Source organism: Camelus ferus, chromosome 32 (assembly GCF_009834535.1).
Source record: "Camelus ferus isolate YT-003-E chromosome 32, BCGSAC_Cfer_1.0, whole genome shotgun sequence".
In the NCBI taxonomy this organism is placed as follows: Eukaryota; Metazoa; Chordata; class Mammalia; order Artiodactyla; family Camelidae; genus Camelus; species Camelus ferus.
In genome coordinates, this window is record NC_045727.1 from 12,047,018 (window position 1) to 12,074,705 (window position 27,688).

Below are 27,688 nucleotides of genomic sequence, written 5' to 3' on the forward strand. Positions count from 1 at the left end.
AATTTAAAGAGAAAGGAAAAAGAAAAAAAAAAAAAAGACCAACCGTATCTCCATATTCACGGCAGCTGGCCCCGACCCCAGGGCGGTAAAGAGCACCTGAAGGGCCTCCCGCTGTGGACAAATGGCAGCCTCAGCAGAGGAAGGAGCGCGGAACTGAAACATCGCACCCGGCCTCCCATCCCATCTGAGGGACCTGGAATTTGCGCATCAAAGGAAGATAATTTTACTAAATGACCTATGACCCCGGAAGGACACCTTGGATGGAAGCAGCCGACTGTCCTAGCAACGGTCTCGCCCAAAGGTCACACCCGAACCCTGTTCATCGTTTGCACCTCAGAACCATCTGCAGGCACACGACGCAGAGAGAACCGGTCAGGTACAGCCCAGGGAGGCCGGGGGCTGAACCCCGACCCTGGCGGAGTCCAGGAGCAGCAGCTGAGCTCCTGGAGCCCCCGCCTTGCAAGGAAAACTAGAGTGATTTTGAAGAGCCTGACGGACCCACCAGGTCCACGACACAACCATCGATCACCGATCCACACCGTTTCAACCCTCACAGAAAGGACCCGAAGAACCACAACATCACACAGTACCTAAAACACAACCAATTCCACACACTTGTGACGACTGTGAGGCATGTCACCGAAAGTGATTTTTTTGGGTATTTTTTTGAGGGAGGAAGTAATTAGGTTTATTTATTTATTTACTTACTGGAGGTACTGGGGGTGGAACCCACAACCTCATGCATACAGAGCTGCACTCTACCCATTGAGCTGTGCCCTCCCCCTGATTTTTTTTTTTGTGATATTAAGGAACTGAGGCCAATTTCTGTTTGGTTTTTATTTTTTACATTTTATGAAATAACTGAACACCAGTTTAATATTTAAAGTGTGAAAAGAACCTTCCTTTTTCCTGATATCTAGTTTATTTTTTACATTTTGTACATTATTTTATACTTTACATGTACATTTTAGTTTTTACATATTTTATTTTATGTTTTATTGAAGGATAGTCAGTTTACAGTGCTGTGTCAATTTCTGGTGTCCAGCATAATGTTTCAGTACATGTATTTGTTTTTACATTCTCTGTTTGGGTTTGATAATGATATTTAGTTGTATTTTAGATCCTTTCCTTCCAGGACACAAATGAAATATTTACAGATAAAGGACACGATGTAGAATGTGCTGGAACATCCTGTGTCAGGGAGGGTTTGCTCTGGTGTGGGGAGGTGAGGTCAACATCACTGGTGAACTGACGATTTGGGCACCTGGTTGTCCGGAACCCGGGGGTATGTTTATTCCTCTGTCTTCTCGTTTTGCGACCTCAGTTCTTCAGCATGAAAACTGGTAACAACCCCGAGGGGTGTCGGCTGTGGGATGGCCCTAGCTCGGGGCGGGGTGGGGGCAGGTGGCGGCATTCTACCCAGCAGGGCCACTGAGACGAGGGGGGCCTCGGTGGTCCCCTACTCCCTTGGGGTCTTAGTGTTCGCATCCAGGAAATGGGGTCAGGCAGCTGCTGTGGGCCACTAGGACCCCTCGCTTCTTTCACCTCCTAGTCTGTGCTTTGTGGCTGGGGTACCTGGGTGGAAGCTCTAAGGGTCCCTGTCCTCTGCCCCACCATGGCCCTAGAGTCCCCTGTCCCTGCAGGCTCTGTCGCTGGGCGGTCTCGGCTGCCTGGGAGCTCTGGTGAAGGCAGCTCCCCATCCCAGATGAGCTGGAGGCATCGACAGGGGGCTGCGAGGCGAGGGGTCCTGGGGATGACAGAGCTCAGGCGTTCACCTTCCAGAGGGTGACCGTGCCTGTCTCAGACCGTGAGTGCGTGCCTGACTGAGTGTCTCAGCTGCAGGTGCACTGGGGTGAGCCCTGGAGATCGATGGGGGAAGGGTCCCCTGGGCAGGGATCTAGGGGTGCTGAGTCGTGAGGGAAACGTGACCTTGCTGTAGCCCACAGGCCACACGTACCCTGCCCTGAGCTGGTGAGACTGAGCCTGAAGCTGTTGCCAAATTCCAGTGATTCTCTCTCCTTGGGAGCATCACTGGATGCCTTTTTGGGCCTAGGTGGTGCCCTTTCCCATTCACCCAGCTTCCCCGTGTCCCCTCCCCTCCATATAGGGTGACCTCTCCTGCTCCATCCACACCCCACCATAAACTAACTGCCTCCCTGACCTGACTTCACATGTCCAGACTCTTCATGCCTGAGGTCCCAAGTAGGGTCACACAACTGGCCTTATGTGTCTCAGCCTCCCCTGGGACCCGCCTCGTCTGTCCTTGTTCCCCCAGAACTGTCCCATGTCCCTCTCACTGGCCCTTCTCCCTTCCCAGGGCACAAGGACTGCACCCCGGGTGCCAGCACCACATGACAATACCTTCCTCTAGGTCACACCTCCCACTGGCACTCAGAGTTCGCTGGTCCCTGGCGAATAGGATGGGGGGATGTCAGGTAAATGGAATCTCATGTCACAGCTGTCCCTTCCTGTTATCACTGACCCTTAACCCAGAGACACGGCCAGACACAGAGTGCACATCAGACGTGTCAGATGATAAATGACAAGGTCTTTATTAAGGGGTAGCAGGAACAGGGTGGGATGAGACCTGCTTGGTCTGAGCTGACCTGGGCAGAGGCTCAGGGGTCCATGGAGAGTGGGGAGGGGGGTCTGGGTGAGGAAGCCCCCGAGGGTGGGGGCCCGGGGGCCTAACACTGGGAGGGGGACACCGTCTTCTCCACGGTGCCCGCCTCGTGCGTGACCTGACAGCTGTAGCTGCTGTGAGACTTCCACGTGCTGGGCGACAGGGTCAGGTAGCTGCTGGCCGCGTACTTGTTGTTGCTCTGCTTCGAGGGCTTGGTGGTCTCCACGCCCTGCGTGACGGTGGTGCCATCTTGCTTCCAGGCCACCGTCACGCTGCCCGGGTAGAAGTCACTGATCAGACACACCAGGGTGGCCTTGTTGGCGGTGAGCTCCTCAGAGGACGGCGGGAACAGGGTGACCGTGGGTGCGGCCTTGGGCTGACCTGCAAAGTGGGGGAGGGGCAGGAGGTCAGATGCCCGGTGCCTGTCCTGGGAGCTTCTGACCTGTGTCTCAAAGTGGGACAGGGGCTGCTGAGGACCCAGCGGGACCCCTAGTTCAGAGACCAAACTGAGTTTGAGGGTCCCTGCCAAGGAGGGTGGTCCTCCATCCTCTCCCCATTTCCTTAGGAAACCCTGAGCCTGAACACCTGCCATCGCTGTCCTGAGACCCCGTCTGGGCCCTGGTCTCCCACACAGACGTGTGACCCTCACCCCCTGTCCTGCCTCCTCCTGAGCTTTGGAAGAGGTCTGTTTTTACCCTAATCTGTCTCCCCTGCAGCCTGTCCGATAGGGTAGGAGCTTTGCTGATTAGAGAGCGTTTCTCTGCCTGTCCCCTTCTTAAGTGCAAGTCCTTTTTGTTGTCCTCCCTGGCCAGCTGGTCATATCAGCAGAGGCCCAGTGCTGGGAGTCCGCCTTTCTCACAGGAGGATTCACGTGTAAGGGGCCCTGTGATGCCAAGACCAGGAGCCCAGCCAGCCCGCCAGAGCTGTCCTTTGAGGACGGCTTCCTGGATTTCAGCGCCGTCTCCTCTCTCCTGATTTCCTCTGTGCAGCTCCCCTGAGGCCGAGGCTGGCGCAGGGCTCTGTCTGTGACAGCCCCACAGAGACCTGGCGGAGCCCCGCACCCCTGCACGTTCCTGGCCCTGGATCCCTCGACCCACAGCCCTGTGGCCGTTCCTGAACCTCTGACTTGTTCTCCAGCCTCGGCCCTGAGGGATCCGGGTCCCTCTCATGTCTCCACACGGTCCCCCTCAGTTGTCTGTTCCCTCCTTCCCCTTTAGAAGGAGGCCCCGACACCCCCAAAGACAAAGCAGGTCCACCAGGAGCCCCGATGGGGCAGGACAGAGCGGAGCGAGTCTAGGGGCCAGCGTGGCCCTGGCAGACAGACAGTGTCAGCAGGTCATCCTTGGGTCAGAGGGGAAGGGCTGGTGTGATCGCAGAGGTGAGCAGGAGAGTCTGAACAGGCTGGGGAAGAGGTCGGGCCCCAGGGGTGGGGTCCTGCTTGAAAGCCTGACCCGAGGCTGACACAAGGCACAGAAAAGAGCAGAACAGCAGAAAATTGCCCAAAGTTTGGGGAGAGCAGGGAAATTGGGGGTGGGGGGAAGAGGAGACTCACCCAGGACGGTCAGATGGGTCCCTCCGCCGAACACAGCACACAGTGACACAGGCTTGAACAAAAACCCCTCCCTGGGACGCCCCTGCCCCACCCCCCAGCCCCCCACCTGCAGCTGAGATGGAGGAAGTCGGGCCACTGCCCCAGGCTGGTGGCTGCTCTGCAGGGGTCCCCGTGCCTGCCCTGCCCATCCCAGGGGCAGAACGTGACAGGGACCCGGTGCCCAGCAGTCACACTCTTGGAAAGGCAGGATCCCAAAGGGGGTCGGCGTGTTGGACATGGTTTTCCCGTGAACCACTGTCGCCCAGGAACGGGAAGGACACCATGGGAGGGCGTTTGCCTCCCTAAGGAGTGGAGTTCTCTGGAAGGACTGGGGCTTCTTTTCTATGAAGGGTTGACAGATCCCCGATCCCTTGGTGAGACCACAGAGCAAGGGCAGGAGGTGACCTCGGGTGTCCCCAGGCCACCCACAGAAAGGGCAGGCTGCCCTGGAGTGAACTGACCATAAGAGGCTTCGATGTCACCCCAGCTGGGGCTCCATGGGTCTCAGCCCGACCTCCCTGGGGTTCTCCTGCATTGGATGCGCTTCTCTCGGGAGGCCTGGGCTGGCGCCCGTAGGGAAGGCCAGCCTCCATCTGCAGGGAGGACGCCGCAGCATCCCTGACACCCCTCAGCGTCTCGTGTGATCTTTGTGTCTGGGAGCATTTGATTCAAAGGGGAGACATAAGTGAGCACCTCCACTGTGGTCCAGAAATACCGCCTCACTAGAGGAGAATCAGGTCGATGGGAGAAACGGCCCATCCCAGGCCGGAGGCTGGAAAGGCACAAGATGGGCCCACAACAGACTGTCACAGCGGAAAGCAGGGGGGTGTGGCGGTCTCCCCAGCCGGTGCCGGAGGCCCTGGGGCCCCCCATGCAGGCTCCCGTGGGCACAGGTGGGACACCGGCATCACCAGGAGAACAGCACGGGGAGCTGTATTCAGTACCTTATAGTAACCTGTGAGGAGAAGAGCATGAAAGCAGGTCTACGTGTGGCTATGAGTGACTGAAGCACGCCGTGCACCAGAAATGGACTGAACATCGGGAACTGACTATACTTCACTGGAAGAAAGTTCAAACGAAAATAAAACCACAGTGGACTCGAACACATCACACACACATGTACCCTGGAGTTGTCGCAGCCTTAATTGTTCACTTTCAGAAGACGGCAGGGAGCAGTCACCGTTTGGCAAACTGCTTCACTGAAGAAAGTCCAAACCCGGGGTGAGGGTATAGCTCAAGTGGTAGAGCCGCGCACGAGGTGCTGGGTTCAGTCCCCAGCACCTTCCCTAAAAATGAGTGAACCTAATTACTCCCGACTAAGGTAAAAAAATTAATAATACTGTAATAATTTAAAGAGAAAGGAAAAAGAAAAAAAAAAAAAAGACCAACCGTATCTCCATATTCACGGCAGCTGGCCCCGACCCCAGGGCGGTAAAGAGCACCTGAAGGGCCTCCCGCTGTGGACAAATGGCAGCCTCAGCAGAGGAAGGAGCGCGGAACTGAAACATCGCACCCGGCCTCCCATCCCATCTGAGGGACCTGGAATTTGCGCATCAAAGGAAGATAATTTTACTAAATGACCTATGACCCCGGAAGGACACCTTGGATGGAAGCAGCCGACTGTCCTAGCAACGGTCTCGCCCAAAGGTCACACCCGAACCCTGTTCATCGTTTGCACCTCAGAACCATCTGCAGGCACACGACGCAGAGAGAACCGGTCAGGTACAGCCCAGGGAGGCCGGGGGCTGAACCCCGACCCTGGCGGAGTCCAGGAGCAGCAGCTGAGCTCCTGGAGCCCCCGCCTTGCAAGGAAAACTAGAGTGATTTTGAAGAGCCTGACGGACCCACCAGGTCCACGACACAACCATCGATCACCGATCCACACCGTTTCAACCCTCACAGAAAGGACCCGAAGAACCACAACATCACACAGTACCTAAAACACAACCAATTCCACACACTTGTGACGACTGTGAGGCATGTCACCGAAAGTGATTTTTTTGGGTATTTTTTTGAGGGAGGAAGTAATTAGGTTTATTTATTTATTTACTTACTGGAGGTACTGGGGGTGGAACCCACAACCTCATGCATACAGAGCTGCACTCTACCCATTGAGCTGTGCCCTCCCCCTGATTTTTTTTTTTGTGATATTAAGGAACTGAGGCCAATTTCTGTTTGGTTTTTATTTTTTACATTTTATGAAATAACTGAACACCAGTTTAATATTTAAAGTGTGAAAAGAACCTTCCTTTTTCCTGATATCTAGTTTATTTTTTACATTTTGTACATTATTTTATACTTTACATGTACATTTTAGTTTTTACATATTTTATTTTATGTTTTATTGAAGGATAGTCAGTTTACAGTGCTGTGTCAATTTCTGGTGTCCAGCATAATGTTTCAGTACATGTATTTGTTTTTACATTCTCTGTTTGGGTTTGATAATGATATTTAGTTGTATTTTAGATCCTTTCCTTCCAGGACACAAATGAAATATTTACAGATAAAGGACACGATGTAGAATGTGCTGGAACATCCTGTGTCAGGGAGGGTTTGCTCTGGTGTGGGGAGGTGAGGTCAACATCACTGGTGAACTGACGATTTGGGCACCTGGTTGTCCGGAACCCGGGGGTATGTTTATTCCTCTGTCTTCTCGTTTTGCGACCTCAGTTCTTCAGCATGAAAACTGGTAACAACCCCGAGGGGTGTCGGCTGTGGGATGGCCCTAGCTCGGGGCGGGGTGGGGGCAGGTGGCGGCATTCTACCCAGCAGGGCCACTGAGACGAGGGGGGCCTCGGTGGTCCCCTACTCCCTTGGGGTCTTAGTGTTCGCATCCAGGAAATGGGGTCAGGCAGCTGCTGTGGGCCACTAGGACCCCTCGCTTCTTTCACCTCCTAGTCTGTGCTTTGTGGCTGGGGTACCTGGGTGGAAGCTCTAAGGGTCCCTGTCCTCTGCCCCACCATGGCCCTAGAGTCCCCTGTCCCTGCAGGCTCTGTCGCTGGGCGGTCTCGGCTGCCTGGGAGCTCTGGTGAAGGCAGCTCCCCATCCCAGATGAGCTGGAGGCATCGACAGGGGGCTGCGAGGCGAGGGGTCCTGGGGATGACAGAGCTCAGGCGTTCACCTTCCAGAGGGTGACCGTGCCTGTCTCAGACCGTGAGTGCGTGCCTGACTGAGTGTCTCAGCTGCAGGTGCACTGGGGTGAGCCCTGGAGATCGATGGGGGAAGGGTCCCCTGGGCAGGGATCTAGGGGTGCTGAGTCGTGAGGGAAACGTGACCTTGCTGTAGCCCACAGGCCACACGTACCCTGCCCTGAGCTGGTGAGACTGAGCCTGAAGCTGTTGCCAAATTCCAGTGATTCTCTCTCCTTGGGAGCATCACTGGATGCCTTTTTTGGGCCTAGGTGGTGCCCTTTCCCATTCACCCAGCTTCCCCGTGTCCCCTCCCCTCCATATAGGGTGACCTCTCCTGCTCCATCCACACCCCACCATAAACTAACTGCCTCCCTGACCTGACTTCACATGTCCAGACTCTTCATGCCTGAGGTCCCAAGTAGGGTCACACAACTGGCCTTATGTGTCTCAGCCTCCCCTGGGACCCGCCTCGTCTGTCCTTGTTCCCCCAGAACTGTCCCATGTCCCTCTCACTGGCCCTTCTCCCTTCCCAGGGCACAAGGACTGCACCCCGGGTGCCAGCACCACATGACAATACCTTCCTCTAGGTCACACCTCCCACTGGCACTCAGAGTTCGCTGGTCCCTGGCGAATAGGATGGGGGGATGTCAGGTAAATGGAATCTCATGTCACAGCTGTCCCTTCCTGTTATCACTGACCCTTAACCCAGAGACACGGCCAGACACAGAGTGCACATCAGACGTGTCAGATGATAAATGACAAGGTCTTTATTAAGGGGTAGCAGGAACAGGGTGGGATGAGACCTGCTTGGTCTGAGCTGACCTGGGCAGAGGCTTAGGGGTCCATGGAGAGTGGGGAGGGGGGTCTGGGTGAGGAAGCCCCCGAGGGTGGGGGCCCGGGGACCTAACACTGGGAGGGGGACACAGTCTTCTCCACGGTGCCCGCCTCGTGCGTGACCTGACAGCTGTAGCTGCTGTGAGACTTCCACGTGCTGGGCGACAGGGTCAGGTAGCTGCTGGCCGCGTACTTGTTGTTGCTCTGCTTCGAAGGCTTGCTGGTCTCCACGCCCTGTGTGATGGTGGTGCCATCTTGCTTCCAGGCCACCGTCACGCTGCCCGGGTAGAAGTCACTGATCAGACACACCAGGGTGGCCTTGTTGGTGGTGAGCTCCTCAGAGGAGGGCGGGAAGAGAGTGACCGAGGGTGCGCCCTCCTGGTGACCTTTGTGGACAGAGGAGAGGGTGTGAGATGCAGGTGGGAGTCCAAGGGTGGGACTCCCCTACCCATTATGGTCTCTGTGATGGTGCACTTGGTGGCCTTGTTTTCCTTCTCTGTCCCCTCTCTCACTGAGCCCTTGGAAGCCGACAGCCCTCCAGAAGCCGTTTGATGTCACTCTCCCAGGTGACCTGGCCGAGCCGTCCCATCTGCAGCCTCCGTTTCCCCGTCAGTGACCAGGGAGCTCCCCTCCTTCCTCCTGGGCCCTGGAGTCTGAGTTTAGAATTGGTCTTGACGTCTGGAGCCCTCAGCCCAGCATCAGGCCCCCATCTCACTTCATTCTTACAGAGCCCAGTTGCCTCCTAGGTGAACTGGGTTCCCCACTGAGGCTGCCAGGCCGATCCTGAGGTCGTGCAGAGTGGCCCCGAGCCAGAGCCTGTTTCATGGCGGGGCCTGGAGCCTCTCCTCCCCGTCAGGCACTGGCTCTGTCCCAGCCGGGCCTCTGCTCTCCGGGGGAGGCCTGGGTCCTCCCCACAACAGCCCCGGACCCCTCCGCCCATCTTCCCATCCCTGCTGCCCTGACTGCATGACCCTGATTTCATGGAGCAGCCGAGCAGCTCCGAGCCCCCCTTCCCTTCCTGTCTGTCATCTCCTGAGTGTACTGCGCCCTGTGAGGCAGGCGGGAGGCCGACCCGTGGGCAGGGGAGACACCTGGGCCCCTGGGGGTCAGGGATCCAGGGACAGAGGAGTCTTTGCCCCACAGATCCCTCTCCTTTCTGGCCACCATCCCGGGAGCGCCAGGCTGCTGGTCACCCCGCCCTGTCTCACTCGTGTCTCTGCATCCCTGTGTCCTCCTGGCCCAGCAGGGGACCGGAGAGCTTCAGCCCAGAGTGAGTGGGACCCCACTCTCCACCCTTCAAGGGCCTCCCTCGGGCTGCCTCTCTGTGTCCCTGGAGGCTGGGGTCACAGACACCCAATCCCCAACCTCCTATGAGGCCCTCCCAGCCTGGGCATCCAGCCCTCAGCCAGACCCCAGGGCTCGAGCACTGTCCTCAAGGCCACCCCAGTGTCCTGCATCAGAACCAGCCTCGGTCCCTGGACTGGCCACATCTGACTGTCAGACTCTTGAGGCGGCTGCCCCTGCTCTTGGGGTCCTTCTTGCTTGTCACCCCAAGCCCAGCCCCCCTCCCCTGGCCCTGTGGAGAAAGATGGGGGTCGATCCTTAAGGGTGGGAAGGCAGAGGGGGAGCAGCCCCAGACATGGAAAAGTGACTTTTCCGAGACAGCAGAGGGTGGGACAGGCTGGGAAAGGTGTGAGAGCCACTTACCTAGGACAGTGAGATGGGTCCTGCTGCCCAAGACATTCCACAGTGACTGAGGCTCGGGCCAAAACCCGCCGGGCCAGCACCTGGGGCCTGCCCCCCAGGGACGGGGCTGCAGTGGTGACCTGCTGGGCGTGACGGGCAGAGGGCTGCCGTGGGGGGGGGGGGCTGTGTCCTGGGGCTGGGGGAGGGAGCAGCCAGCTCCCTATTGGCCAGGGCACCCTGGGTGAGCCCATGGCCCAGAGGCGTCTCTGTCCCCAGCCTCTTGTCTGAGGCAGAGGCCACCCATGCCTTGGAGTCACCCAGTGTGTCCCCCACCCCAGGCTGTCCTGGTCACCCCTGAATCCTCAGTGCTGATGGAGATGCTGAGGGCTGCATGCCGGCAGGTGGCCATGTGATGCGGCAGTGAGTCCTGAGCTGGCTCGGACCTGCCCGACCTCTCCTGGCCTCATTTTAGGGCCTCTGAGTATTGCTCCCCAACAATTTCCCACAGTCTAGCCAAGTGGCTTCCTCCCTGGGCCTGTGGACACCAGGTCATTCCTGACTCCTGGTGCTCCCATGTGGGGACCCCCTGCCCCATTGTCTCCACCCGCTGAGACACAGTTCAGTTCCACATCTTCCATGAAACATTCTTTGATCTCTCAGATCACTGTCTTTCTGACTTTCCATCCATCATCCATCTATCCATCCTCCCATCATCTATCACCCATCCATATATCCATCATTCATCTGTCCATCTGTCCATCTGTCCAACCATGGCTCCCAAGCATCCGTCTGCCAGGCATTGTTTTAGATGCTGGGACAGAGTGGGAGGAGCTCCCTCCCTCTCACCCCCATTTCTCCCTGAAACTGCTAAGGTCAAGGCCACCAAAGTCCCCAACCCAGTCAAGTCTGAGGTCCCTCCCCAGTCCCCTGTGCCCTACCACTCTCTCTACCTCTGATCCACACTGTGCTCTCTAACAACTGCTGAGGGGTCTTGCATCCCTATTTCCAGTCCTGACATCTCTTTCTGGCTCTAGATTTATGCACATTCTGCCTCCTGAATGCATTTGTGCTTGAATGCCCTACAGACACGGCAAACTCAGCATTCCCCACCTGAACTCCGCACATTTCCCTGGGAAGTTTGCTCCCTCTCCTTGTCCTCATGTCAATAGGTTTCTCCCCAAGCTGGAGGCCTGGAGCCATCCCCAAATGTTTTGCCCTCACTGAATCACCCTCTGTCTGAGCTGTCCAACCATAACACAATAATATCACTAAAATACTTAGAAAAAGGAAAAAAAAAAAAAACACCCCAGTCATGCTCTAAGAGCTTATGATGACAAGAACGTTAGGCTTTGCCAAATCTGCTTTTCCCTCCCAACATAGTTTTCTAAGCTGGCAGGTAACCTGGGACCAGCACTTTTCACCTCAGCAGCAGGACGATTTTGTCACAGCTCTATTTAAGGTGGGCACGTAAGCTTTTTGACACAAAATGTACTAGAACAGCAGTATAAATGCAACCCTTGTTTCTGACGTAAAGAAAGCAAACTTCCAGCCTTGCATTAAGTTGATCATCTAAGGAAACTTCCTCAACGTGATAAAGGATGTCTCCCAACACTTACAGCAAAATTCCAGCATAAAGGTAGAACTGCTTTAAAGACCAGGGTTCCCACCCTGACTTTTCACTAGTCAAGATAGTCTACAGATTTGAACAAATGGGATGAGATGAGGGGGGATGAGTGTTAGGAATAACGAGATAAAATTATTCTTTGACGATGCTGGGTTAGTCTCCTTAAATAAAGTAATCCCAAAACACTCCGCTGGAGGAGTATTGGAAATAATACAAGCATTAACGAAAACGACCATGTGAGAACGACAGGGGAATGTCAGGTTTCCTCCGACACGGGCGGTTACCACCCTGGATAGGAAAGTGGCGAAACACTGACAACTTCAATAAAAATTCTGTTAAAACCCCTAGGAATAAACTTAACACAAAACGAGCAAGATTCCCGTGGATAAAACATAATGCACTTTGACTAACTGACACGATAGACAAAGACATCAATTCTCCTCAAAGGAGCCCATCTATTCCATGAAATTACAACACAGCACCAAAGGGATAATTTTAAAAACTTAGTGAACTGATTCTAAGTCCAACAGAGAGAATAATGACAGAAAACTGATGCAAATATTTTGAGTGAGTCATAATGACAGGGTCATTCTCTGCCAGGTACCCAAACACACTGTCAAGTGAAAATCATTAAAACGGGGTGGATCGGACATGGGAACTGATCATTAGATCAACAGAACCACAGAGAGGATGTGATACATCAATGATTTAAGATTTGACAAAAATTGTGTTCATATTCAACAAATGTATGACAATTGGCTCTCCATTTGGAAAATATATAAGGTTATATTCCTGCCTACACAAAAGTAAACTCCAGGCAGAGAGAACGCACAGCAGAGCAATGAAAGTACCTGAATGAAAAGAAAATAGAAATAAAGATGCCTTTCCTCTGTTTGCCACCGATCACAGAAACAGCCAACCTGACATGTGAAAATTCAAACGGCTTTATGGTGAAGGACCTCAGCAAAAAAGCCATAAAACAGACCAGGGAAAGACACTTATGCCACACGTACTTACCGAGGGGTTATATTCCAAACAGAAAAAGAGTTTCAATAGAACTTTAAGAAAATACAACCAACCGAATGAAAAAAACACAAAACAAAAACAAAAAAAACCCAAGCAAAATTATGACTGGTAAATTCACAGAATAAATAAAATCACTCAATAAAAATATGAAAGGATAATAAGTTTCACGAATGATCAAACAAATAAACAACAAATATATTTGTCCTCATTTTTGCTCATCAGATGCGCAAAATAACAAAAGGATCAGCCCTGCCACGGTGTTGGCAAGGATGGAGAGGAACAGGCACCGTCATTCCCTCTAGAGTGGAAGCTGGAGCAGACTTTTGGGAGGACCACTGGTGCCGCCTGTGAACATTCCAAAGCCTGTTCTCTCTGACCCAGCAATCCCGCTTTTAGGCATCGTTCCTATGGAGACACTTAAGTGCATTTCACACACGTACACAGCACATGCACTTGTGTGTCGGTTTCCACTGTAGCATCTCTTGTAATTGATATTTTTAAATGGAAACAACCTAAATGTCCATTACTTGGGGAATGACTAGAGACATGCTGGTTCATCCAAACTGTGAAGGCTGACAAAGCCATGATGAACTTTTTAAGGACTGATGGGAAACATGTCAACAGATTGTTTGAAAAGCTAGTGCAGGCTACTGTACGGAATATGACTCCGTGTTGGAAAAATAAAATCCCAACACGGGTAGGATGTGGGGGATGGTAACAGCAAATGCAGTTTTTACTTTATACACTTTTGTGCTTAAATCTTTGTTTGAAAGCACATATTACTCTTGCATTAAAAATTATTTCAGAAGAAGAAAATGAAATATATATTCTTGAGAACATTTTTGTAAGTATAGAATATTATAAAGCAAAAATTAACACTAGGTGGAACCACACCAGGCAGAGACATGCCCCTGAAATTTTTGTATATTTTCTGACCGGCCTTTGAAAATGCGCATGTACTTTAAAAACCCAATTTCAGAAACATAATTTTGGACGTTTGTGTAAGAGTCCATGTGTATTTAGTCCTACCCTTCTTGATGGATATTTGGGTTATTTCCATTTTCCTCCTGTCATTAATAATGTTGAGTTTCTTGTCTGGAAGCCTCTGGTTATATCTTTGTAAATTACACAATTTAAATAAATACGCTTTTTTTTTTAATAAAAAATGACTTGCTGCATATTGCAAAAAAGGGTGTATGTTTTAGACTTGTATTGACAGTCCAGGTCAGTGCCTGTTCCTCCCCGTTGGCCCTCTGGCACCGCCACTTCACATCCCCTTGCTGTTTCCATCGGAGATCTTGGTACCTGGTCACCGTGGACCAGCCACTCCTCCATCCTCTAATCTGACCTCACACCAGTCTCCGATCTGCTGCCATTTTTCTAAAACATCAATATGACTCTGACAGTCCCCAACTTAAATCCCTCCATGACTCCTGGACCCCAGGATAAAAGACCCCCAAGTTCTGTGCCGATCTCCCCAGCTCCAGAAGCTCCCTGCTAGCCTGTGCAACCCACTCTCCTCATCAGCCCATGCTGCTCCCTTCACCTGGAGCTCCCATCACAGGTCAGTGCCCTGGGTCTGTAAGACCAGTTCGGGCACCTCCTCCTGTCTTACTGTTCCTAAACTGGTCCATAGGTCCTGTGCCTAGACGTGACCCCCTTGGGTCAGGCCTGGACCCAGGAAACATTTAGGAGCCATGCTGAGGAGCTGAGCTCTCTAGGGGAGACTGAGCCAAGCCCTGGCTCTCTTCTCTGGACGCCTTGAAGACCATCGCCTCTCTTGGATCATTTTCTTAAAACACAGGTCATGCTGGTGCCTGTTCAGTCCTGGCATTTCTTAAAGTCCTGGGACTGCGCCCATGTGCTATGTGACGTTGGGCAGGTCACCTCTATCCCTGTCTGGAAGATGGGGAAGAAGGCAGGATCTGCCTTGTGGGGCCGCTGCCCCTAAAATGATCAGTGCCTGCTGGGGACCCCCTGGCCCTGTCTCCCTGCTTCTCCCCTGCTCAGAGGACCAGGGCGGGGCAAGTGAGGCACTGGGCTTAGGCACCAAATTTAAGGGGAACCCCCAAAACTCAGTCACTGAGATAAATAATATTTCAATACAATAGTAAAAAATAAAAATCACTGCAAACAAATCCACACTTGACAAAACATCAACACTTAAAAGAAAGCCAGTGTCTGCTCAGGCCCCTCCTCTCCCGCTGATCTCCTTTCTCACCACTCTCCCCTCCAGCCTTCCATCCCTGGCTCCCGTCAAAGGGAACCCCTCTCCCCCTGCATTACAAATCGCTTGGCCCCTTACCTGTATCTCCGTTGCTGCAGGCTGGATGAGCTCCGTGCAGAGGCCCCGCTCCCTGCGGTGCTGCCAATGGGGGCAGCCGGCCAGGGGCAACTGACAGGCCCGCAGTAGTAGAGGCCGTTGCTGCCTGGGGCCAGGGCTCTGCCCCCTGGGGTCTTCACGGCCCAGCTGGCCTGTCCTGGGCCTCATTGGCCCTCAGGGTCAAAGGCAACTCCAGCCCACCTGGAGGGAGGCCAGCAAGTGCCCCTGGTTTCTCTTGCTGGCAGTGGTTGCCCCAGTGTGCCCCAGCCACATGACCCCTCCTCTGCCTGTGCTTTTTCTGTCCTGGCCCCTGGCCCCAGGCCCCCTCCAGGGCCCACAGCCCTTACTCTTGGGGTCCGCTCCCAGAGTGGCATCTGCTAACTGCTCCGCTGTGGTGGGGATCCAGGGCTCAACGTTCACATCAAAGCCTGCCCCCAGCCCTGCCCCCCAGGCCCCAGGTTCCTCACACCTGCCCCGCTGACGTCTCTGTTCCGCTAGGGCGTCTTCAGCTGTGGAGCATCTCCCAGTGGCCCGGCCAGGCTGTGGAGGGCGGCCGAGTACCCAGCGGAACAGAGTTGCTGAGGCCTGAGATCAGTGGGCTGGGGTTTCTCTTCTGACCAGTCCCCTGGGCTGGGTTCCTGCAGCCTCCACTCTGGCCAGTAGAGACTGCCCTTCCTTGGCCGGGTTGGCCAAGCCTGGCCAGCAGCCCCTGGTCCTCAGCCAGGCAGGGGTTCTGTGGGGAGGGGTCCTCTACCGCTTATTCAAGGAGTGATGTTGAAAGCAGCCAGACATAGGGCACCTCCGGGCCTCAGTTTCCTTATCTGTAAAATGGGGGCAGTTCCTTTGCCGTAGGGAGGCCATGAGGAATAAGGAGATCACATGTCTGCTCAGTTGGGGTCCGTTTTGAAGCCCAGGAATGCAATACGGGATACAGTGATGCAGTGATGAGAGGGTGCTGGTTATCCAGCGCTGACAGCGAAGCCAACTGCCCGCTGAGCTGATTTTTCTCTTCTGTTGGCAGATGAGGACACTGATGTTCAAGCAGATTCTGAACATTCTCGATGCCACACCGTCAAGAGGCTGGGCCCTTGCCAGGCTCCAGGGCATGCTTTGAGCTTGTGGCCTCTGTCTGGGTCCCGGTGCTGTCACGCTGCTGGGGTAGGAAGGACTCAGGGCTGCAGGCTGCACGTTCCTGCTTGTCACGGCCTCTCATTTTCCAGTTGCTTTTCATCCCCAGGAGCTCTAATACATCCACTCGAGTCCAGCTGTGCAGCCCTCCTGGTTTTCTGTTTCAGCAACTCTGAAAGAGGCCCCCTACCCCAGGCCTCCCAAAGTCACTTTCCTGGGTGGTTCCTTAAGAGTTGTCTGGCCCGTGTTGTGACTCTCCTGCTACAACTGGTCCAGCCCCTTTTGAGACACGGTCACAGGCCAACAGCCAGGACTTCAGTTCTCTCACGGGGATGAGGACCGCTGTCCTCGGGTCTCACAAGCAAAGGCACAGGTCCCCTCTGTTTGGACCATCTTTTCAATGATGTCTGCGTTAATGAATGACGCTGGAAAGTAGAGGCAGTGTCTCCCTCTGGAGCAAAACACCCTGGCCGTTTAAATCCCAGACCGTCCACAGCTCGGGACACTGATGGTAGTGAGGGGAGGAAGACCTGAAATCGATGATGGTGATCGTGGTCTGACCAAACTCATGGAGCAGCTTTGGAAGAACCCCAGGCTGCCAGGCCCCGAGCTGAGGCCTGGACTTCACAACAAAGGCAGATCCCTGGCCTTGGAGATGGGCCAGGTACTGAATGGTAATGTGGTGCGGGCGATGTAGCAGCCATCATGCAGGGTACAGGGGAGCCCCTGATCCAGTCCACTTTCTCCCCACTGTAGTGCTTGGCCCACTCCAGCCTCAGGCCCGGGATCCTCACGCCTTGTGGGCTGGGCGGGGTCCCTCCTCCCTCCCACTGCCTAAGGCACAGAAGCTATGGTTCCCCCCAGAACAGCCCCAGTTCTTGGGGAGAAAAAGGGGCTGTCCCTAAGCTCAGTGATTCCAGATACCCACCCCCCCCACCCCCCCACAGCCTCCGGCCAGCCACCACCGCAGACCACATCCTCCTGCGGTGGCTGTGGTCGGAAATCTGAGTCTGGCTGGACCCTGGGGCCCCTCGAGGGACGGGCTGGGCCTTCCCAGCTGGTGCAGGTGCAGCCCTGGGTGCTCAGGGCTGCCCTGGCTTCTCCTGGACTGAGAATGTCCTAGGGCTGGATTCAGGCTGGGTCAGAGAGGTCCCGGTCCCGCTGTCCTGCTAGGCAGACTCCCTGCTCAGGGCCCCTGGCTCCTCTGTGCCCTGCCTCACCCACCCCCACCCACCCAGAGCAGAGAGCTGTGTCACGTCCAGTGTCTTCTACCCTGCTCCCCTGTGGGAGGGTGCCCCCTACCTCCTGCTGGTCAGTACTCCCTCGCCCCCTACTCGCTCTCCATCTCACAGGCCCCAGAGGCTCCTCCTGTGAGATGGAAGCATTTTTCTCAAAAGATACTGTATTGGCAAAGATGCACTAAGACGGACAGATATTTAAAATTCCCCCAATCTTTTAAAATTTATCTTCTTATGTAAAGGAGCCTCTTAAGTGAAGGAGGAACAGATTCAACCACTAAGTTCTGCTCAAGCCTTTTTGGTGTTTATCCCCAATACTGAGGGAGTAGATGACCAACGGCCAGAGGGGAAACCCCTCTGCAGGGGGTTCTCCGAAGACCTGACTCTGGGGTGTAGCCGGCTTGCGGCAGGCTTGCTGGGGAGCGTGCTTGTGACCAGCGCCCGAGGGAGGCATTCAGGAGCTGCCCTGCTCTGTCCCTGCCTAGGGCTCCTGGGGCAGGTCCTAGGTTCTGTGCCCTGGTGTCCCCAGGGTCAGCTCAGGGCCAGGGACAGTCCTGCGTGCTTCAGAAAGGTTTCAGGATGACAGCGACTCAGCAGGAACAGTGCTGCAGCAGAGAATGTTGTCCCAGGACCAGGGCTAGAGAAACAGGCAAATTCGACCAGAACCAGCTGTGAGAGACAAGCAGCCATAATTTTACTTGAACGTTAAAGGTAACAGTGGAGGAAGAAGATTTTATGTCGGGGTGATAACCCTCACACACACACACTGAAGACCAACTGTAGGGACAGAAGGAAGACCAGCAGTCCCAGAGGTGGGGCCAGAGGAGGGGCCAACACCAAAGGCGCCTGGGGCAGCTATGGGAATGACTGAGCTGCTGGCTGCTGAGGTGGCGGGACGCTTACATCTCTATATGCATTTGTAAATACTCATAAAGTGTTTCTAAAAATTGTGATGTTTAGTGTATGTAAATTATGACTTAAAAAAGAAGAAACAGTGGAAGAAGATTCCCGAGAGTCTCGCTGAGAGACTGAACAGCAAGTCCAGAGAGAGCAGATGGCGCTCTCCCCAGAATAGGGAGGGAGGGAGGGAGGGAGGGAGCAGGTGTGGTCACAGATGGACGCTGGCCATTGTGCTGTCCCCGCCAGCCCACCCTGACCGTCCCTCTCTGGCCAAGGCTTTGTGCTGGCAGCCCCATCCCTGGCTGGTCACCATCTAAGCACAGAGGGAATAATCTTTGCTGGTCCCCCTTTTCCATCCCTGTCCTCAGTCTCTGCAGTCTGTCCCTCTGTCTGTCCATCAGAGGCTCTGGTGGACTTTCTTCCAGTTCTTAGCAGCAGAGTCTCCAGGGGTGTGGAGTTCCTGGGACCCAAATGGGGGTGGGTTTGTTCCCTGCAGTTTTTGCGGTTACTTCCCTCCAGTATAAGGGGGCAAGACATTCCCCATGAGAGGACCTGCAGGGGCATGTTTGGGACAAAGTCACTGCAAACCCTTGGAGAGAACAACCCTTTCCTGAAGTGGGGGATGGGATGAGATGGCCCTGTGTCCCCTGAGAGTGGAGCCAGACTCAGGTGACAGAGGTCCCTGCCGGACTGAACCCCAAGATCCTCTCTACTCCTGCTCCGCTACACCATCACCCATCCTTCCCCGGGAGACCAGCCATCCCTCCCCTCCTGCCCCCGTGGCCTCATCCAGGCCACAGGCAGCTCCTGGACTCTCCCTGTCAGCCCTCTGTCACTGGGGTCCCCGCTGAGGTTCAGGATCCAGCCCTAAAATCCCACCCCACCCCGATCACTTCAGGGACAAGAATCAGGGTAACTAGTCAACAGAGCCGCCCCCCTTGGACTCAGTGGACCGAGTGTGTATGAAAGGTGCTGGCTATTCCATGGCTCAGATAAGTGGGCAGATTCTGGGGTCTAACGCTGGATAATCTGGTGACCATTTTAAGGAAATACCGAGGTAATTGCCACTGGTCAGTTGTGTCCCTCCGACTGTCCTTCCATTCGGGACCTCTGTCCCCTATTCATGGCCTGTTCAGACAAGCCCAGGACACACTGGTCCAGCCAGGCCATGTTTCACCCCTGATCCACTGTGTGCGGAGCTGCCTGGAGGGTGGGGGGAGGGCAGCCTGGGAGCTCAGATCTGGGGGAACTGGGCCAGACCAGTGACTGCTTTGTCCACAGGCCTCCTGGGGCTGGAGGAGAGGGTGACACAGATGGAGGGGGTTTGTGTCCCACTTCCCCATCTGCCTGTATCACTGTGAGCATTAGCATTGCTGCTTCCTGACTGACAGTAATAGTCGGCCTCGTCTTCGGCCTGGGCCCCGCTGATGGTCAGGGTGGCTGTGCCCCCCGACTTGGACCCAGAGAACCGCTCAGGGATCCCTGAGGGCCTATTACTATTTCCATAGATGACCAGCACAGGGGCCTGGCCTGGCTTCTGCTGGTACCACTGAGCAGCATAGCTTCCTAAGCTGTCTACTTTGCAGGTGATCCTGGCCGTCTGTCCCAAGGACACGGACACCGTGGAGGGCTGAGTCAGTGCAGAAGAGGAGGCCACAGAACCTGCAGGAGAGGAGAGTGAGGGTGGGGACCAGGGCCTCATTCCCTAGGACCACGCACCCCGCAGCATCCCCTATGCTGAGTTGATGTTCAGGGCCAGGCTGATCCCTGGGTCCCCTGGGGTCTGAGCCCTGGAGGCAGCACCTGTGCAGAGAGAGAGGACGGGGAGCAGGAGGGGGGTCCAGGCCATGGTGGAGGCGCCCTGAGCTCTGGCTCTCAGACCTGACAGCAGTGCAGGGCACACCAGGTCCTCTCTTATTCCCTCCTTGAACCTTTGGTTCTGTGAGTGGTTAGCATTTATGCAAATGTCCTTCTCCTCTGGGGCTGAAATTTGATCCAAAGCTGTTGTGGGCCCAGGACATGTGACTCAGGAGGTCAGACTTGTTCCCCCATTTCCTCCAAGCAGCTCCAGGGCAGGGAGTCTGCCCTGCCCTCCGATCTTTACTCTCTAGGATTCCTGGAATCACTGCTCCAGTTAGAGATCTGGTGCATTAACTGTCATCTGTTGATGGTGCAAGGTCCATTAGTGTGACATGCTTACTGGAAATTTAATAATCTAATTATAATTGCCAATACTTCCTGAACATGACTTTTTCACTGTGTGGTCTCCATCCACCAAATCAGACATCAGCTCTCATGCCAGGCAGGGGTGTGCCTGGAGGGAAGTTCCAACTCTTCTTTTCCAAACAGTCCACACGGGACGTGTTTATATCTTCTGTGCAGTCTCTAGGATTCTGTGCGTAGCAGGAGTTCTTGTGCCCCTTGTCCAGGCTGTCACATGCTAATTTAAATATTCTCCTGGGACATGGTCTTCCCCTGGGAAGGTCACTATCTTTGCAGGTCACCCAGATCCTCTTTCATTGCACCTCTGGGAGTTTGGACACTGGCTTGGTGAGCAAAGCCAGGCATTGTGAGGCTGTCAGGATGTTCTTTCTTTCCATGAAGGAGAGACACATTCAGCCAACGAATGATGGGTGGGTGACTGTCCAGATTCCAACCCAGTTCCTCCTTGGACCTCGTTTCAGATAAAGGCAAAGCCTTTGGTATAACTGGGTGCCTACTGTGCGGTTGGGGAGGTACTTGGAATCAGAGCAGGTGCTGTTGATGGTGACTGTGATTTACAGCGCCCGCACCTGGTAAAGCGTGATCCTGCTGACCGGGTTAAGGTCAGCACTTCGGATAGAGAAGCGGTTGTTTGCCAGTTTCTTACGCACAGCTCCCCACCGCAGGTGACCAGCCTTCAGTGTACCAGCTCATCGCAGGCTGACCTGTGGACCTTTCATTCTCTGTCCTGCTTTCCCCACGGGCATCATCCCCACTGTGTGGTGGCATCACTGGGTCTCCCTCAGCCTTAACTCTCCTCTTCTCCATCACTTCCATGATAGGCGGCCCTCAGGCAAATCCCCCACCCAGCTTCCTGCTTGCCCCCAGGGCTGAGACCCAGCGGGGGGAGCACCTGCCAGATGAAGGGTGTGTGGAAGTGTGGGGGTGCTGAGGGCTTTATTTCTGTGTCCCTTCTTCTGTCGCCCACCCTCCCTGGGTGTGAGGGTCATCACAGCTGCCGAGGCCTGCGTGGTGACACTGATGGGAAGTGCAAACGGTGTCGGTTGAAAAGAGTCACAGCTGGGCCAGTTCCCCACAGACACAGACGTGGTCCCACAGCGCCCCCTGCTGCTCGCATGTCTCCTTTCTCCTAAGAGACTTCAGGCCTGAAGGACTCATCTTTGGGCCTCTGACTGACTCCCTCGCTCCTTTCTTGAAAACCTCTAAGTGAAATATCTCAAGTTTACACTCTACCTAAGCTTAGAAGTTCTCGAGTCCAGCCAGTAGCTCACTATCAAATACTGTCCGTGTCTTCTGGCACATTGCGACGTAAAGGGAAAGCGTGTGGTCACTTGGAGACTCCCTTTTGGATTCATCCCAAAGTCTGGTTACTTATGTGCGTGAGGATTCAGGAGGCCTGGGACTCCTTGCTCTGGGCTGGATATCTATTTACTAAGTCTTTTCCAATTCTTTGGGGGAGGGACCGAGGGAAGACGGAGTGGGGGGATGTGACCCTCCTCCACGGGGCTGGGTTGGGTATTTCAGACGTGTTGATGTGATTAGCTGGTGGCCCTCACATTGTAACATGTGTCTGCCAGCTGCAGGGATTTGGGCGGCTGAGGCACCAATAAACCTCTGGAGATTATTTGCCTCCAGGAGATTTGAACCCTAAATGGAGTCCAGGGACTCCCTGAGAATTGCTGCTGGCTTCCAGTCACATGATAAGGAGATGAGAGAGGAAGGAAAAGAAAGCTCTTTGCTTAATATGTGAACAAACACACACACACACACACACAGACACACAAACACACACAATTGTGACAAAGTGAAGAGGAAACACCCCTGACGCCTGCAGCCCTCACGTCCGTGGCCGGTCCCGCAGGCACAGCTGGGATCCACAGCCCCCTCCTTCTGCTGCTCGGGCTCTGTTTCCTTTGCCTTCTGCAAGCGTCTCAGGTCATCATGGTTCTTGACCTTGAGGTGGAGGGTGGTGACTCAAGCTTTCATTCCTGGAGGTTCTGGGCTATGAGTAGACCTGTTTGGACTGCTGGGTTGACCTTGGTTTGTGGTGGCCCACGTTGCTGAGTCCTTGCACAATTTCTGGCCCGGTCACCATGGACACCTGTTCATGAGGCCATGGGAGGAAGACACAGGAGGCTGGGAAAGATGCTGCCTGGGACCTGCAGACTGAGTCATTCTAGCCCCTTGATTACAAATCCTCCTCTGCTGAAGTCAAACACAGTGTTCACAGTGGACAAATTATCTTCTTTTTTTTTTTTTTTGCCTGGAGAGGTCTATCCACATACCTCTCACCAAGTTAATTTTTTGACCAACTTTCCTATCATGTTTCTTTCAAGTCCCTGACCATCCAGCCAAACCCATGAATCGGCGTATAATTGCACGCTTTGCCATTTCGCCTTCCAAAAGTTGCAACCAGGTGCGCTGCCGGAAGTGCTGCCCACGGAGGGTGTCCTCTCACTGTGTCCCTGGAGGACGCCCTGAGCAGGGCCGCAGTGGTGCGGCCACCCACCTGTGCTGCGCTCTTTGCCGGGGGCGCCTGGCCATATAGTTAGGTGGATCAGATGGCACCCAGTTCATGGTGGGCGGTTCAGGTCACACGGTAATTATATTCTGGAACTGGAGAAATGACCACGGAATGGATTCGGGGGCCCACTCTAGCCACCTTGAGACGGACCTGAGATAAAACACCATTAACTGTTCAGCTGATCTCCAGAAGCCCCGACTCACTGGAGGGCCACAGTGAGGTTTGGGGGTCCCAGTACCAATGTCAGTTCACAGCCGGGGTCCAGTAGTCCCTGAAAAGTCTGATTATTTCCTTTTCCCCAAAGCACGGTTACCCCAATAAAGGCTATTGGTGCCTTGGGGAAGCCCGGGAGAAAGATCAACAGTATGAATTCTCAGCGATGCACCGGAGCTCCCCCTCCAGGGGACGGAGCCTCCCTTTCCTTCATGGGGGTCTGGGTCTGTAAACTGGCTCCAGGCTGGGAATCCACTGACTGAGGGCTGTGACTCTCTTTGTGATTTGAGTTAAACTTTTGCTCACTGGACCTACACGTGTTTTCCTTATAAGCGCAAGTAAGTGTTTAGCCCGCTTCCTGCCTGTTTCACCCCTAGGAATACCTCGATCACCAAGCCAGGGTCAGTGATCTGTGCCCGGCAGAGTGTTCTGATGGCCGCTGGGACTCTGCTGGCCATGACCATAACCCTGCACTTGGGAGGGGAGGGGCCCCCTGCAAAGGGCTGGAGAACCCAGAAAGCCAGTGATTTAATTCAGTTTGAGTCCAGAGGCCTGTGACTTGAGATCAGTGATGTAAGTTCTGGTCTGAGTTCAGCAGCTGAAGACCCAGCAGTGCCAGTGTCCCAGGTCAGGAGAAGACGACGTCTCTGATGATGTGGAGGGAGCACACGCCCCTTCCCCCACCTTTTTGTTCTATTCAGGCCCTCCACTCAGGGACCCTGCCCACCGCCGTTGACACCAGTGATCTTCTTGACTCAGTCGATGGATTCCAGTGCTAATCTCCTCTGGACGCAGCCTCACAGACACATCGAGCCATCGTGTTTTCACAGCAGCACGGGCACCTCTTACCCAAAGCAGGAAGACATGGACCATTAACCATCACACTGCTGATGAAGACCTGGAAACAGTGGCCCGTTTGGGACACATTTCTCCAGGGAAGAGGAAGCGATTAATCTCCCAAGGGAATGATGCAAGGTGCATGTTTCCTTCACCTTCACTGTGGGAGGAGAGAGATGTCCAGACATGTCATGGCCGAGCTGCATAAGCCTGCTGCTCAGGGTGTGGAAGCATCTTTTGAGCAAGGAGAGAGCCTGTGAGCTCAGAGAATGTTTTAGTCTCACTTCCCCATGAACGTGGACCACTGTGCACATTGTTGCTACTTCTATATGAGGCACAGTAATAGTCAGCCTCGTCCGCAGACTGGAGCCCAGAGATGGTCATGGAGGCCGTGTTGCCTGACTTGGAGCCAGAGAAGCGATCAGCAATCCCCGAGGCTCGTTTATTGACCTGATAAATCAGGAGTTTGGGGGCCGTTCCTGGGAGCTGTTGGTACCAGGAGACATAGTTTCCATACCCAACATCACTGCTGGTTCCAGCACAGGAGATGGTGACCGTCTGTCCTGGAGTTCCGGAGACCGAGGAAGGCTGAGTCAGGGCAGACTGGGCCCAGGACCCTGAAAAGAGTAAAAACAGTCAGGTCAGTTCAGTCCTGGTCGCCAAATCACCCTGAGGACAGAGACATAAAGGATCAGCCAGAAGTCCCCGTGTCCCTTCCCCGGAGCCTCACCTGTGCCCTGAGTGAGGAGGGTGACAAGGAGCAGAGCCAAGGCCATGGTTGAGATGCCCCAGAGTGCTGCCTTCTGTGCCCCCAACCCTGGGCCTGGTCCCCCAGACCTCTCTTATCCTCTCCCCCTGCTGCAGAGGAGGGTGGTGCCTCCATGCAAATCTGCTCCTGCCCCTGCTTCCCTCACCCCTGACCTGGCCCTGGCCACTAGATTCTCTACATCCCTGGAAGGTTATGTTGATCAGGGGATTAAAGTCTTTGACCCATAGATGCCCTGTAAATGAGAAACATGAATTGTATTTAGCTGGTTTGCAGGGGAGAAAAAGTCCAGCTGTGGCCCTGCTTAATGTGTTCCTGGACCTTCCATGTCCCTGCTGGGATGGGACTGTGTCTCTGGGACCCTTTGTGCAGGGGACACTCTGCAGTGCCCTCTGCTGGATGCTCACTCCGCAGAGCCTGTACTCTGGTAAAGGAGGTGCCCATCTCAGGGAAGCACCCGCTGTTGGCTGGGTTCTGGGTGGCACCCACCAGCTGCAGCCTGCTCACCTCCCCACCCCCACCCATTTGTTCTGAAGCATCTGCCACATCAAATCCACGAGCAGATCACTGACCCCCAGGCCACTCCCACAGGTGCCCCTGAGCACCAGGTGCACAAGCGTGAGGCCTCCCAGGAGGAACAGGGGACACCAGGCAGGAGCTGCATCCTGACTCCGAGCGTGCCCTCCCAATTCTGCCCTTTGCCCTCTGCGCAGGGCACTGTCTTTTTCCTCTTTTGATTCTCACAGGAGATACGGGATCCACAAGCCCACTAGCCAGTGTCCTGACCTCAGAGGAGATGAATGAGAGGAGAGAGCACCTGGGAGAAAGGGCTGTTTCTGCGCCCACAGCTGTGGCATTTATTATGCAAGTGATGGTCAAGGATTTCATCTCATTTCATAGTTGTGTTATTGCTCTGGTCACAAGATGTGATTTTGCTGCTTGTAGGCTCCACCTTCCCACGTCCCCAGGTCAAGACAGAAATGACCTCCGAACCCAGGAGAACACTGAAGACCACTGGGAAAATATTTCCTCCGGTTCTTCTTCAGGGCTTTAAAACTCAGGCTCATCTTTCCCATTTTCCTCCCACAGTTGTTCTGGCTCCTTCAGTTTTATCAAATTTAAAACTACCATTGCATCCTGATTTCACATAACATGTAGTAAATACACATTTTTTTCCTCCCACCAAATGTACCTATAATACCCACACAGAAGTCATGGAGGAGGTACTTGGGTACTGAGAAAAGGAATCATTCAGAGCAGACTGGGGAAGACAGCGGGGTTGGAAGGTCATTGAACTCAGGTTGGGTGAAGTTCCATTTTTCCCTGGAATCAGGCAGCCTGAGGGTGGAAGGGCTCCAGCCTGAGACAGAAGAGCTGCATGACAGCTTCCCTTGATATGGGGAAGGCGAGGAGAGCTCCAGTGTCAGAGCCACTGCGGGACACTCACAGGTCCCTGTCCCCAGATGGGAGGCAGTGCTGCTGGAGGCAGAAGGACCATTCCGTATGATTTAAGAGCTGTCTTCCCACCCAGGGGATGAGCATCCCCTTTGCTTCTGTCCTCTCTGTCCTCCTGCTCCTTGACATGGAAACAGGTCCTGTCACAGGAACGGGACAAGAGATTAGGGGAATTAACCTCACAGTTTCTGATCCGGAGGACAGAGAAGTAAACTCAAGGTCCAGGGAAGACTGAGGAGATGGTGGGATGGAGGTTCGCTAGGAAAGTTAACATGAAAATAGTTCATGATGCCTGAGCTGCCCTCTGAGCCACACTTGCATGGATTCTGACAGCAAATAGCACAGGAAAGACTTTAGGGAGGGACTTAAGGGATAGAAATCCACCTAGGTCCCAGACGGGCCTCTGTGCAGCTCACTCACAGGACACATTCAAGAAGCAGGTCAACGTTTTTGTAAATGGAACTGATGTAGAAAGCGCAGTGTTCCCACAAAGCTGGGTGGAGTTAACCACCTGAACTCAGCTGGGCAGAGAGTGGGGTTAAACAAAACTTTCAAGATGGGATTACCCAAGACCCACAGCTCCATCACAGAGTACTGGAAAAAGGGGACAGGAGCCAGACACAAAGGGCCACGTGGGATATGACTGCATTTGTGAAAAATCTAGAACTGGCCGGAAGCACATGAATGGTCTGTAGGGTGGACGGACCGGGGAAGGTTACTGGTGGGTGATGGATGAAGTCTTTGTTTTACGAGGATGAAAATACTCTGTTAGGTAGAGTGTTCATGGGTGTTCTAATGTGTCAATATATTAAAAAGCCTTGATTTATTCTCCTCAAATGATGTATCTTATGGATTTTGAAGTGTATTTAAGAAGGAATATGAAGGCTTGGATGCAGGCAGATAGAAGTTGTTCCCCAGTGATTCCGAAAATAAGTGTTCTATGTTGGTGAGTGTGCGCCATGTACGCATGATAATGGATGATCATCTAGACACACAAATGCGGAGACAGAGAGGAGAGGGGATATCCGAAAAGCACCTGTGGGAAAGCATTACAAACTACTGCATCTGGGAAATGGTTGTGCACGAGTTCTTCATGAAATCTTTTCAGTTTGATTTAAATATATAATTATTTCCAAAAAGCTAACATGAAAAACAAATGAGATCCTGAGTTCAGGAGAGAAGAGCTGAGTGAGCTCATGGCAGGTTGTGATCTCGCTTCCCCATGACCGTGGACCACTGTGCACAGTGTTACTAGTTGTATATGAGGCACAGAATTAATCAGCCTCGTCCTTTGACTGGAGCCCAGAGATAGTCAGGGAGGCCGTGTTGCCTGACTTGGAACCAGGAAAGCGATCAGGGATCCCCGAGGCTCAATTGCTGACATAATAAATCAGGAGGTTGGGGGCCATTCCTGGGAGCTGTTGGTACAAGGAAATATCACTGTAACCCCCGATGTCACTGCTGGTTCCAGCGCAGGAGATGGTGACTGTCTGTCCCGGGGTCCCAGAAGCCAAGGGAGGCTGAGTCAAGGCAGACTGGGCCCAGGACCCTGAAAAGAGCAAAAAG

General features: G+C 54.0%; 1 protein-coding gene and 4 gene segments (V, D, J or C); all 5 read right to left on the bottom strand.

Moving 5' to 3' along the window:
- LOC102523413 overlaps positions 1-27,688 on the bottom strand; it is a 442,357-nt gene that overhangs the window by 21,244 nt on the left and 393,425 nt on the right.
- Positions 1-27,688, bottom strand: part of LOC102505801 — a 222,123-nt gene that overhangs the window by 18,022 nt on the left and 176,413 nt on the right.
- The window catches only part of LOC102521144, a 383,406-nt gene that overhangs the window by 14,192 nt on the left and 341,526 nt on the right, over positions 1-27,688 (bottom strand).
- The window catches only part of LOC102511799 (immunoglobulin lambda-1 light chain-like), a 401,923-nt gene that overhangs the window by 3,031 nt on the left and 371,204 nt on the right, over positions 1-27,688 (bottom strand). The gene's annotated exons all lie outside the window — the stretch shown is intronic.
- The window catches only part of LOC102512038, a 55,570-nt gene continuing 30,410 nt past the window's right edge, over positions 2,529-27,688 (bottom strand). The window contains 2 exon segments of the V gene segment in view: positions 2,529-3,004; positions 4,176-4,214. Of these exon segments, the coding sequence occupies positions 2,688-3,004; positions 4,176-4,214 (356 nt within the window).